Genomic DNA, 14,371 nt, shown 5'->3' with positions numbered 1-14,371 from the left:
GTTAAATTTAGAGAAACAGGAGCATTTGAAACTTGTATTGGACTTTGCATTGAGTTGTAGTGAACAATGAATGACTATATGGTATAGCACAAACACAAGTCCTATCCTCACCACGGATCGCCAATGTTAGAAATGGGATTTCTGTTTGGCTGAGGCATGTTTCAAACCAGGCAGAAGCCACCACTCTAGACAGGGAAAGCTGGATACACACTACAAGATAACCTGTGCTCACCCTCTGGTAACTTGGCACAGAGCAGTCAGGCTTAGCTTAAGAGGCTATGAGTAAAGTGTTTGTGAAACACACATGCACAGTAACACAATGAACACACCACAAAAAGATTCCACATAGGTTCAGAAAAATAGAATATTATATTTTGAAGAAAACAAGGCCAAAAGGAAATTGCGAATCGTAATTTGCTAATCGCAAATTGTGAATATTTTCAAGGGTGCAGGGGTGTCTCAAGAACACCCTGCTGCACCACTGAAAATGACATGTGTGCGCATATGGCGCACATACATGCCCTAAGGGCATGTATGAGCATCACATGGCACCTTTAGATTAAAAAAAATTTGCTTTTTTAAAAGAATTCGCAACTTACCGCCAACTAGAAGTTGGTGGTAATTTGCGAATACTTAATGCCATTTTGGAATGTTTTTTTCCTTGATACATTGCATTTAAAGAATCGCAAAATTTGCAATTCCCTAAATGCAATCGCAAAATAAGGAATGGCAAATTTAGCGATTCCTTATTTTGCATCAAATATGTTTCATACATACCATTTAGCAAAAATGGGTTCGCAAACGTCGGAATTCTGCGAATTTCGGCGTTTGCGAACTCATTTTGCCTTGATACATATGGCCCTAGATGCAGTAAAGCACTCAGAAGCAAGTAGCGCTAAAAGGTTACTTTAGGTCACACTGGACAGGGGCAAAGTCAAAGTTTTGGCTGACCATGATGGAGCTCCGGCCAGCTACAGGACCCATGCAGGACCCGGTGAACAAAGTATATTTCCTGGTTGCAAACAACGAGATGTGTCGAATTTTGGTCCCGCACGCACAAGGTGTGTCTTTCTATTTCACGCCGTGAAGACGATGTGTCAGTTCCGAAGACGGTTGCTGGAATCCAGAGGTATCTAGTGATGTGCTGGATATTGACACGCAGTCGAGGGGATGCGTCCATCTTACCAAGCTCCAGTGATACACTGTCCGATGCATTAATCTCTGGAGGCAAAGTGCTGGTCCCTACGTGATGCGACGATTAGGGTCGATGCACCGGTTCTGCTACACACAGACAGTAGATGCATTGAAATCCAAGTTGCAAGTATCTGGGCCACTTTCAGTGACCCAGGCACAGGAGCAGGGGTAGACACTTTCAGATACTTGAGTCTCAAGCAACAGGAGGCAAGCCAACAAGCCCTTGGAGATCACTTGGATTGAAGGCAGTGTCCAGCTCTCCATCAGCAGAGTCAGGGAGCAGCAGGCAGCAGGGAAACAAACAGAAAAGCAGGCTTTCCAAATCAGCAGTCCAGCTGAGGCCTTTAAACAGCACAGCAGTTCTTCTGACAGAGCTTCAGTTACAAGTCCAGTAATGTCTGATTTTATGGGGTCAGAGACCCTGTATGTGTTCCCAAAAGTGCCTTTGACATAGGGGCGACTTCAAAGCAGTTCTCTGAAGTGCACAAGTATCCCTTTCAACCCAGTCCTGTCGGCCAGGCTATCTGTAGGGGGTAATCAGTCCATTGTGTGGGGACAGGGCACTGTCTCTTCCATCCTGACCAGGCACGGCCATCAGTATGTAGATGGGTACTCAGGCATACCTATCCTTCCTGTGTTGTAGCTTTCTAGAGGGAATACACAAAGTGTAGCTGTCACCCACGCCATTATTGGAGACAGGCTGCAATTCACACAGAGTAAGAAGCACAGAGAACATGCCCTACCATTCATTTACACAGCACACTGCCCTTAGGCTTACCTAGAACCTACCTTAGGGGTTACATATGTAATAAAAGAAGGGGTTTAAGGCTATGTGAATAGTTTTAAGTGCCAAGTCAAAGTGGTGGTAAACTGCACACATAGGCCATGCAGTGGCAGGCCTAAGACAGGTTTGAAAGGCTACTTATGTGGGTGGCACAATCAGTGCTGCAGGCTATCTAGAAGCATTTAATTTGCAGGCCCTGGGTCTTTGTTTTCCACTTTGCAAGGGGCTTACAAATAAATCAAGTATGCAGAACTGGTATAAACCAATCATACCATGTTTAGAGGAGAGAGCACAAGCCCTTTAGCACTGGTCAACAGTGGTAAAGTGCCCAAAGCCCTAAAGCCAAAAAAAGGTTACAACCTCAATATTTCACAGAGCCAACACTTCAAATAATTAGAATGAGCAAACCAAAGTACTACTCAAGGAGATTTCAAATGTAAAACACACAACCTTTAAAATTATCACTCACACAAGCTAAAACAAAACACACACACACTTTCTATCATGTTGCACCCCATTATATTAACATCTACACAAATCACACATATTAAATGCGAGACCTGTTGGTTCGGTAGTCTTTCTTACTTTCTTGCACTTCTACATCGTGATGAGGCACTGGAGTAGCACATGCAAACTTTTTTGGGGGTTGGGGAGGTTATTTATAATTCAAAGATATCCAAGTGTTCCTTAATTCTTCATGACCTAACCTCGAAGAGTTTTCCTTTTGGGACAGGGCCGGCATTAGGGCAGTGAGACAGGTGAGGCCAAACTGGGTGTTGACCTTTGGAGGCGGTGCTGACCTCGGGGGGGGGGGGGGTGTAGGGGCTGTGTTTAACAATAGCTTATGATTGGAGAGATGACGGGCACTTTTGCCCGGTGGTAGTGAGAGAGGTCGAGGAGGCGGTATTGGGATGTGGGGGCGCCAAAAGTGATCGTCGCACTAGGCACCACCAACACTATCGGCCCTGTTTTAGGACCCCCAGTTTTCTGTTAGTAAAATGACTCGTCAAGACCTGTTCTGATTGCACATTAACAAAGTCTTTAACCAGCTGGTTTCTGATGTTAACAGAGTCGTCGTGAGGGAATTGAGAGCATATGAAGGCTAAATCTGTTCCTGTTTCTCTCTTGTAGAATCAAGTGAGCATGAAGACAAGAGTACAGATGCCTCAGGTGAGATTTCTTCTCAACCTTATGCTGCACCGCTCTACAGCCAGCCCGAGGACTCCAAGGATGGCATGGATGGCAAGAAACTGATTAAACCTGACGACAATGACGAGCTGGGCTCGTTGCCTGATAACTGGGAGATGGCGTACACGGAGAAAGGGGAAGTCTACTTTATTGAGTGAGTCCGGGACGCTTCTTTTCTCCACAAAGTAACTGCATGTCCTGTGTTTAGAAAGGAACGTGTTGCGGTGCCAAAGGCACACTGATGCAGTAGTATTAAGGAACTTGGTAAAAGCAAGTTTGTTGCCATTTTGTATGGAATTACACTTTCTTTGGATTGAAAACAAGTTGGAGTCAGTGGGTGGAGCTTGCGAACGCCACAGGGCAGGAAGTAAGAATATCTGCCTCAAGCCTTTAGATACGGTCAGTTGCTGCTTCTCTAGGAGGGAATATTGACATCTGCAAGAGTCTGTACTGCCTTGTAAGAAGTGTAGCAGCGTGAGACCTGAACACCTGCAGCAAGCACGCAGCAGGTAAGCTGCCAGATACAAATAAAAGGGAAGTTTCACAGTTCGCGTCTTCTGCAGCTGTTAACAGATACCTACGATCAAACGGCGCTTAATTTTCTTGAGCAGTTTTAGTTAATTAAACCCTAATTTGGCAGTATTCTTAGGCTGTTGTGAAATGAGAAGGGACTGTGTAAAATAAAGCTCTCGCTTGCACACAGAGTCCTCGAGACGCTGTCTTTTCCTGTGTGACAGGACTGCAGGAGGACTTGTCCCCTGTCCCCTGACCACTGCGAGGGTCCGCACAGAGCAGTGTTGAACCAGAGCCCCATGGAGTCCATTCATAGGCCACATGGCTGTGTGTCCCAAAGACCCATGGCTTCGTGGAGATGTACCAGGCAATAATAAGGCAGACAGGTAAAGAGAGTCAAGCCACCTGCAGTGCATCAACACTCAATGGGGGCCCTTAAAATGGCACCGACAACTACACTTTGCTAACTTCCTTATTCATCACTGAAGCAAAGTACAGCAGTGTAATATTCTTTTTACTCAAAATGTCGCCACTTGTCACATGCTTTCAGTAACGTCAATACAGGGCTTTCAGTGGTCCACCGCTTGAAATGTGGTGGTGTAATATTTGACACACACAATTATAAAATGGATGTTCTAAAAACAAAGATGTGGGAACTTTCACGAGAAACACATGTAGCCTCCCTACAAAACTAGTAGGGGCGATGCAGATTTTAATACGAATTTAAACATTAGGGCCATAGTATGCACACATGTACTGGCTCACTACAGAGCCGAGCGCCTGTGTTTCTTTTATGTGTTTGAAGTGCCTGAAGCACATACTGGCAGTGCTTAATTTGTAAAGGAGTTAGTGCCAGGGCCCACAGTTGCTCTCAGAAGCATTCAACTGGCACTAACTAGCAAAAGTCATGGTACCAAGTACCAAGGCTGGTTTAGTGTCATGATAGGACAGCGATTACTATCATCACGGTATCACAATAATGGTGGTTCTTCTCTGTATATCACCCAGAATCTGTTAAAGGAGAGGCCATAGTATGAGGTTGAGCATGTTGAAGAGGGAGAAGTCACCATATCTGACTTAGCGAGCTTTGTTTCTTCCTGAATTATATGAGAGTTGGTGTTGTTCTGATGTTGGTGGCAATGTTGTTACAGATCCTGGGGGCATAGGCTGCGAAGTCTGGTTTTCTGGTGTTCTCCTTCCTGCAGTGTTTAGTCTCTAATTGGCAATGTCGGAGCTCCTCATCTGGTGCTGACCTCCAGGTTTTGTTAGATTGATAGCTAGCGGAATAGGATCTTGGTGCTGCTGATATTGCAGATGATTCCAACTTGCAGGGCACTTAATGCAAATTCAAGGAGGATGTGTTTGGATTTCTTCAGGCTCTGGATAAACTGTGCAGCTGCATGAGGGATGCCTTTCAGCCCTGTGTGGAAAGACTATGGGGGACTTTGGCGTTGCCTTCAGCTGGGTGGGTCAGGACTAGGGATTGAATTGCTTGCTATTAATAGTACCTCAGTGACATTAATGGCTAAATATTGTAAGAGACTAGGTATTATCTGAGTCTCAGTGCTTTCCTCATTGTTCTCTTCCACATTAGTCTTAGGGGCTAATAGTGATTCTCGTGATCTATCCTTTGTCCTGCTTAAAGCTTTGGAGAGAACTGATTTAGAGTATCCTCTCTCTTGTAGTCTTCCCATAATTTCTTCTACACATATATCAAAATCTTGTGTAGAGCTGCATATACGTTTTAATTTCAGTAGCTATCCCAACGGAATGCTGTCTATGAGGTGTCGGGGATGACCACTGCTGGCATGCAGAATACTGTTGCCAGCAGTTTTTTTCCTAAATAGGGTTGTTTCTAAGTTATTATCTGTGACTGTATTTCGTACATCCAGAAATTCCACCGATGAATGACTAATGTTTGACTTAAAATGGAGGTTGCATAAGTTAATATTCAAATTATTTACAAACTCATGTGCACTTTTGAGATCACCCTCCCATATAGCAAAAGCATTGTCTATAAATCACAACCAGCACTTGGCTTTGTGCCTGTTGGGTAACTTACTTAGGACCTGTTCCTCCCACCAGCCAACATGCAAGCATGCATAACTGGGGGAGAAACAGGATCCCATGGCTACACCCCTTTCTCTTTACCAAATAGGAAGAAATGATTGTTCAGACACCAGGCAATCAATTCGCACAAGATCTTATTGTGCCCATAATATTCATGGGATGTTGTACCCAGGAAATGGTTGACTGCTTGCAATCCTGCCTCATGCTCAATACTGGTATACACTGACTCGATGTCTAATGTAATTAGACACCAGTCATTTTCCCATTCAATGGTACTAAGTTTGTTTAGAAAATCCCCTATATCTCTCACATAATTGGGCAGGTTTTTCACATAATCTTGGAGGTAATAATCTATATACTGGGAGATATGCTCCGCCATGCTGTTAATTGCGGATATAATTGGTCTACCTGGTGTTGGTGAAACCATTTTATGCACCTTGGGTATCAAATATAGGATTGGAATCACCAGGTTTTCAACATTATTAAATTTTAATTCAGTTAAATATATAGTTCTATGGTTGAGGGCGGCTGCCGCTTCCAGGAAGAGAGTCCGTAGACGGAATCAATCGACTTCTGTTATTCAAAATATATCAAGGTATGTTGGCTCTCCCCACTTTCTGGTCGGTGAAGAGAGAGTCACGGACTCCTGTGATTGTGTGGTAAATTAGGTCTTTATTTTACAAAGCTTCATGACGCGTTTCGGGCAACAAAGTGCACTTGTTCACATACAGAAACGCAGTCTGTTCATTGTCTTTATACTTTTTCTTTTTGGCTTTTCTCATGGTGTCATCTGATCAAATATACATAAATAACATACTTTGGTGTTCTACTTTACCGAGTCTGTTTTTCATATATCGCGCTTTGTTAAATTATTTTTACGCTTTGCTAATTGATTCTTATAATTGTTTGAAGCATAACTTTAGTTATTTTTTGTTTTATACATAAAGTACAAATGCTTCATCATACCTGCATAAATGCAAAAAAATTAATTTGATCTATTTAGTCATATGGTATATCCAAATGTTCCAATTTCAAATGGAGAAAAAGTGCAAATGTATATTACGGCATAAATGCGGAAAAGCCAAAGTATACATTATAGCTCGCCACAGTATAGCAGCATTATCATGTTATGAATAAATACATTAATACATGTATATTTAAATACTATGTTATTCTGTACATGATAAAAACTTATATATACAAAAAGGCCTGAACAGTATTTCTTTCTATTTTCACTTAAAAAAAATGTTTTGGATTCTGATTTAACCTCATATATTTGTGCAAAGCTTGCTTTTTGTAAACACATTAAAGTACGATTAAATATATGTTTACGGTGCTAAAAAAGTGCTATAGAAAAATATCATGTTGTGATAAGGCGTCCGCCCTATCCAAACAATAAAGTGCTGGTGCTAGTGTATTTTGTTACTTTTTAAGATCACTTGTGCATTTAAAAACAAAAAGTGTAGCAGCTGAGGCTTCCAACAACATGTATATATATATATGTGCTCTTGTCTCTATTTGAGGCTAGCCTCTGTTCTGGGTATAGATGTTATTGTGTGCATGTCAGTTCCATCTTATGATATAAGGCTATAGGAAGTTGTGTATGTCCTCCGTATTGGTGAGCCCTCTGGGGTATCTGCTATCTAGCTCTAAGATCAAAAAGCGCGATGTATGAAAAACAGACTCGGTAAAGTAAAACACCAAAGCATGTTAGTATGTTAAATAGCTAAGCCCACAGGCATAAATCGTCCACCCAACGTGTTCCGTAGTACACTTCCTCAGGTGCAACTATTCTACATGCTGCTGGTCTCTTAAATAAACTAAAGTTGGCGAAAAACTTACCCAGTGGTGTGGTGTCTTCCACAGCAGGCAACTGTGTTGGTAGAATATATATATATATATATCCCCACCTAGCGGCAACTCTTTCTTTCCATATATATATATATATATATATATATATATATATATATATATATATATATATATATATATATATATATATATATACATTCATTGAAAAAACCATAGGTTTCACACCAGTTATAGTTAGGTGGAAATTTTACTCGCATAAAACCATTGAAATTCACACGTTATAGTTAGTTGGACTCACTATAACTTGCGCGTGCAATGCACAGCTGATGACATCACATATTACATCACTCATGACATGGTCAGTGACATCACTCATGACATCACTCATGACATCTCGTTTTGGGACCCTCCTTTTATCTCGGCCCCCGCTTGACGAATCCCCCCGAAACTTTCAGGGAAGGACCGGAGCTCTGCGAGGCAAATTTGAGGATATTTTCAGGCAGATTTGTCAACCGGCGCCAAAGTTATTCACAATAGAATTTTGAGATTTTGCATTGAAAAAAATCCTAACTATAACTACCTACTGGCGACCGCCAGTAGGTAATATATATATATATATATATATGTATATATATATATATATATATATATATATATATATATATATATATATATATATATATATATATATATATTATAGCATTCCTTTAAAAAAGGAGGACGACGCCTTGCTCACCAATGGGATCAGCCGAAACGCATCAAATGGCGGTTTGACAAAATACATGCATTTTGAATCGCACAAGGCGTCGTCCTCCTTTTTTAAAGGAATGCTATAATTAGTTGGATTTTGCTGCAAAGGTCCTTCTGCAATGCGCCCTTCGTTCTGGTGAACAATGTGGAAATGCAGAAACTACTTGGAAATATATATATATATATATATATATATATATATATATATATATATATATATATATATATATATCACCAAATTCTCCTCCTTTAAAGAAGACACGAGGGACAAAGCAGAGCTTGGTAAGGCCGTTTTATTTCCAATCTAGCATGACCCCTTTCGGTGTAGACCTTTTTCAAATGCCTTGGGTTTCTGGGTTTGCTATTTAATGTCTTTTACATAGTCCTGCCTTTCCTTCTTAGTGAAGGAGGCACACCTGATCCAATTTAGCTCTGGAATCACTCGTGCAGTTTAGAATGAAAAACTGCAACTCCCATAACGCATATATATATAATGCACTCTTGTGACTGAAATGCATAGTGGCCGTTCATGCTGAACTATAAAGATTCATGGAGATAGCTGGTGTCTGTTCTTGGTCCTTGTCAGATGTTTGGAATGACGGGCGGTGGAGTTCTGTATGTATGTACACACATTTTACAATTGTCCTTCGTAGCTAGCCCCACCAGTTTTTCAGTGGCCCAGTGTGTGCCCCTCTTCCAGAGACACCACTAGACAGAAAGGAAGAATAGAATGTATGACTGTGAGAGCAGTGCTCAAGTTGTCTCTTCGGTTAGAAGGCCTATAGTTATTATCATAGGTGAACGTAAAGCTGTTTAAAATGCGTTGTCAGATTTTTACTACTTGTTTTTAGCTCATTGTCATCAGTGAGCACGCTTTTTCAGGTGTGTGTCAATAGTGGTATCAGTGCCCAGGAGCATCTTTGGTTTCCTAATTGGCCCTTTATCATTGGTGTTAAGCCACCCGAAGGTCTGTTCAGGAGACTGATTTCCACAGTCCTGGAACAGGTACTTCCAAACAGAGATTCATGGGTGGATCAGGAGAGCTGTGCACTCAAAACCATTCCTCACCTCATTGTAACCAAAAGGCAGGACTTTGCCGGGGATACTAGGGGATTCATATTATTGAGAAGTGCAAATTGAGAACTTTGTGTGTTAGAGCCAGGTAGATGGTTCATTAAATTGAATGTCCAAGCAAGTGAGAGGAGTTCATTAGGGAATACTGTATGTCCTCAGGGATCAGCTTCAAATAACCACAACAGAACCCTATCTCTCTACAAGGAAGTAATATTTTCAGAACAGACATCAGTACCAATATGAGATCCTAGTATGGAATCACCTGGACAGGGTTCCTTTAAAATGGAGACTGGACCTTTTCCTATGCATCATGACATGCTTCATCATAGGGTCCACTCACATCTTTGGTCAACTGTCCATAGTGAACTCCTATTGAGTTTCTTTTGAATTTTAGCCAGGACACTATTCCTTGAGCTTGGGGTGGTGACTAGAAAATTATTTTTCTACATAAGTGTTCAAGCAATAAAAAGTATGTAGAGGTAGGTGACTAATAAGAGGGGCTATTAGGACCCTTATCTACATTAAATGTCAACATAATTTTGCTTGCAATTAAAGCCAGTTATGGGGCATACATCAGGACTATTTAATCTCTTGCTTTGGTACATCAACGTAAACAACAAAAAGGGTAAAACAACATGCAACTTGAAGCAAGGGTCAGAGTTTCTTTACATCCTTAGTACGATAACCTATGAGGAACATGCATGTACACATAGATATATGTGATAACATTATTTCAATTGACAAACAATACTCTATAGATAACACGTTCATATCTAGAGAGTCATTTTTGCCATCTAGTGGACAGTAACCTTTCTTACTTTTAGCCTCTGTATGCATACCACCACAAGTGGGAAACTCATACATAATTTTGCATGTTAAACAATGGTATATAGCACTTACCTAGACTGAACAAAGTATTTTCCCGTAGAGTGGGGAAAATAACATAGCAGTACACTCTACACATGATTTATGAAAAATAGTCCTATAATTACAGCCACAATTCTTGTGAGTTTCACTTCAAGCATGAGAAACATATGTGAGCCTGTACCCACATGTATAGTCCACACGTACAGTTTCACACACGTTTGATTGATGAGCGGGGATCCAGGCTAGTGATCTATAAACGCCTCCAGAAGGCTTCAATATGTTGTGATGCAAGGAGGGTGCTGTCAAGGCATCGCTAGGAGAATACAGATGTGATGAGTGATGCTGGAAATTGTAGTCAGCTATGTATGTACCCCTTGCTGTGATGTAGTCTTGCAAGGAAGAGCTATTCTCACATGCTGACTGTTGCATACTAATCTTTCTACTCCCTGCATATACCTTATTTGTTTGAGTTTCTCCTCCCCTCAAGAGCCTTTCTATAGAGCAGCAGATCACACAGGTCTCATTCTTAAAGCTTCATCCAAAATCCCAACCACTTTATTTATTATACAGGAACCGTATTGGGGTGAGAGATTTGTTAAAAACCTAATATCTGGCAAAAAAAGAGGATATTAAACCTCTGACATTTTCTAGGCACTGAATAATAAAACATGAAATGAAACACTGACACAACACCATATTATATTACATATATATGTCTAGAAATGAGAAAGACATCGAGACAGATTTCCAAAAACATAGTCTGGTTGTATTCCTTCAAGCAGACAGCTGTCATAATAAGACGCCAATGAAAAGTATCCAGTTCAGTAAATCCATGTTATGGGAATAGACATAATTCTATTAATGGGAGATGATGGAAAAAGATCAGGCTTTTGTAGTATATAAAGATAATATGGATAAAGAGGATAAAAGATGATAGATGTAGTCTTAAAGAATCAAGCCGGGTAAAGTCATGCACAGAAGTGAGCTAAACAACAACATGGTTAAAATAACTATGGTCAGACAAATGGACACATCCCTGTTGCAGCACATCATATCAGAAGTCGTAAGAGGAATATGGATCTTATACTGAGCAGTACTTAATTAATGAGAGATCATACCATGAGGAAAATGTAGTACATTGAGCCACATGCAACTTTTGAAGGGCATTTGCATTCTAAGTGGGTGAGTCACAATGTCCATGAATATGTAAAATTTGGATTTAAACGTGAAAGGGCTATTTTCACTTCTAATGTTTAATTTTAAGAACTGTATAAAATATCCAATACATTCGTACACCGCCCCTTTCTCATTTTCTCCTTTTTTGTATCAGCCTTAATTTTTCTTTCTTTCTCCTTCTACCACTTTTGTCTGAAAGTCACCAGTGATAGTTTACTGAGCTAATTTTAACATGGGCCCCTTCAGTCTCTTCTTCTGCCTTCACATATTACATCACTCTTGACATATTAATTTCATAATTGATGATAAATTTGGTCCAGTTCTGTTCTGCCATTTTATCTCTATGGCTTCCCAAAATTTACAAGCGAAAACATTTTTTGGGACTCCCTTTTTTTCTTGGCCCTAACATGACAAATTACCCCAACACTTTTGAGGAAGGAGCTGCTAAGGTGGATTTTTTTCTCAAACTGTCTTCAAGGTTCATGAAACAGCATCAATATTATTAGCAAAAAAAACCCTGTTGTTCCTATGGAAACTATGACCTATATTATATATATCAGACACCATCGGTGATCTAATATGTAAAGCCATGAGCAGTGCATCCTAATTAACCCTGGGCAGAGTTGGCGGAGTTGCGCTATGCGAAACTCCGCAAAGTGAAAAAAACTCTGCTGCGCTATGCCATACAGCCACACACACACTCAGCAACCTATACAGGTACTCATATACCCAGTCACTCACGCATCCACTCACAGACCCATACAGCCACTCACAAATCCACTTACCAATCTATACAGCCACTCGCACACACATTCTCAAAGGTTACAGGTTCGACTAGAAAAATATTTAAAAAAACCTTTGAATGTCACAAAAAAACAAAGGTTACTAGACATTATACAACACACACAAAGAGAGATTAAATTAGGGTCGGAGCCAAAATTTAAAGACTAGCTGGAATATATAGCCCATAAACTGACTTAAACATACAAAATATACTCCAGCGTCTATATAACGAGAGAACTAAAAAAGGAAGTTCCCCCCAAGAATCAAAGATGTGAAATGCAATAAACATAAAAATGTATGTGTATGGATTCCCATCATTCACCAAGCCTGGTGATAAGCTTCATCATTTGGGTATCCCTTGATGTATAGAATGACAGACTAGCTCTATAGGTATCAGAGCCTGCGAATGTCAAATGGGTGTATTTACCAAGATGAGCAAGATGTAATACATGGGACCCCAAAGAAAAAATTTTTTGTGGGTATTTTATTAAATGCAGTGAAAAAGTGAAGTGTGAAAATATAAAATTGGTGCGTGAACAGACTAACTCTTTTTATTTGTGTCAGTCACGATCAAAGATTAAAAACATGAACGCCAGGACTAGTTTTCACAAATAGCTGTCCTAGGCAGTGGTGGTCAACATTTTTCAGCACTTTAAGGCAATAGATAAAGCCATGTGCTTTCGTCAGGACCTCAACAAAACAAAACTGCAATGACTACTATTTACAATACATCAAAAAAGGATATGGTGTGAGTACAACATCTCACAGTTCCGATTCCTTCTTGATATCTTCAGTTTTCTGAAAAAACAGAACACATGAGATTCTTGGAGAAAAACGTCCAAAAAAGTTCACTCCTAATATGTGGCCACAAAACATTCTGCCTACATATATGCCCCTGAATCGTGCTTGATTCCATCTTACCTTGGTAATATGGAAGATAATGCCTCACCCCACCTGGCAACGGCTCAGGATGTAAGAGGCACCGCTCTAAAAAGAAAAATACACCAAACTAAAATTCTTGTGGTGCATCGGACTTTAACATTTAAAAACAATAATATCTATCCACAGTACACAACTACAAAACTATTCAGCATTAGGTACACCTTCCACATGTATGTAATTTGGCACCTAATAATGGAAGTCAAAAACAGATCTTAGTTGTAGAAATACGCAATACTCAAGAGTACATTACAACTAAATAAGGGTCAGCTGTTATAACACAAATTCTCAGAAAGGTTACTGCTATTTTCTCATATGCAGGTACTTATCCTTCATCTATATGGACCCATTGGATCATGTGCCTCCTCTGTTTGCCAAACAGACAGCCAGTAAGGTGACTTTTCAATAACATAGGAATCCTATGTTCCTTCTGTGTGAGTAATACGTGAAGGACTGTCTGCCTAGTCTTAACGAAACAGACCCCTAATTATCACGTGCACCGCGTTCTGCCACATGATTGTTTAACATGGAAACCAACCAGCCAACTGCTCAAATGACTATCGATATCTTAAGTATCTTGTGCCCTTTTCATATGCGCAATGCGTATAAAGATATATAGGTTAGAGGAAAACGGCCCCCTAGTTACTGAAAGCTCCGCGTTCTACCGCGCGATTGTTAGTGAAAGGAAACACTCCGGATGCCACTTACCTTTCCGTCGGTACCTCGGACGGTCAGCAGAGCTGTCGGGGAGGTACCGAACGGAAGGTGAACGTAGTCTAAGTATACTCGGCTGCTACTCTAGTCTTCCGGGTCCCGGTCCGTAATCTCGCGGTCTGGGAAGTCCCGCGAGATTACGGATTGAACTACATAAACGATGGGAACTGTAGTTCTCTTACGGCCCGATCGAGTTGTGGCAGATTATCAGAAGTGAGAAAAACGTTTGCATAGCATAAAGGAAACATTAATGCCTCGCAATGCCTCCATGTCACCTGGTTACAATGCCTCCATGTCACCTGGTTATAAAGCGCATCTGAAATCAGGAGGATTATTGGGAATTCCTGATCTGGCGTATTCGAGCAGAAAAGGGGAGGTTTTTTTGGTGCACAGCACTAGTATATGGGAATATTTACAAAGAGTAATGGAAGCTAAGGAAGATTGTGAAACAATAATTTTAGCTATTCCTTCTTTCTTTACACGCTATGCTTATTGTGATAATCATTA

General features: G+C 40.6%; 1 protein-coding gene across 4 annotated transcripts in view; it reads left to right on the top strand.

Annotated features, from left to right (window-relative positions):
- Positions 1-14,371, top strand: part of MAGI2 (membrane associated guanylate kinase, WW and PDZ domain containing 2) — a 2,816,921-nt gene that overhangs the window by 1,857,299 nt on the left and 945,251 nt on the right. For all 4 annotated transcript variants that reach the window (XM_086967329.1, XM_086967327.1, XM_086967326.1 and 1 more), the window contains one exon: positions 3,110-3,320. In XM_086967329.1, the coding sequence (XP_086823455.1) occupies positions 3,110-3,320 (211 nt within the window). The remainder of the gene's footprint in view (positions 1-3,109; positions 3,321-14,371) is intronic.

Source organism: Lissotriton vulgaris, chromosome 1_1, assembly GCF_964263255.1.
Source record: "Lissotriton vulgaris chromosome 1_1, aLisVul1.2, whole genome shotgun sequence".
Taxonomy (NCBI): domain Eukaryota; kingdom Metazoa; phylum Chordata; class Amphibia; order Caudata; family Salamandridae; genus Lissotriton; species Lissotriton vulgaris.
The sequence above is the reverse complement of the archived record's forward strand: the minus strand, read 5'-3'. Positions and strand labels throughout refer to the sequence as shown.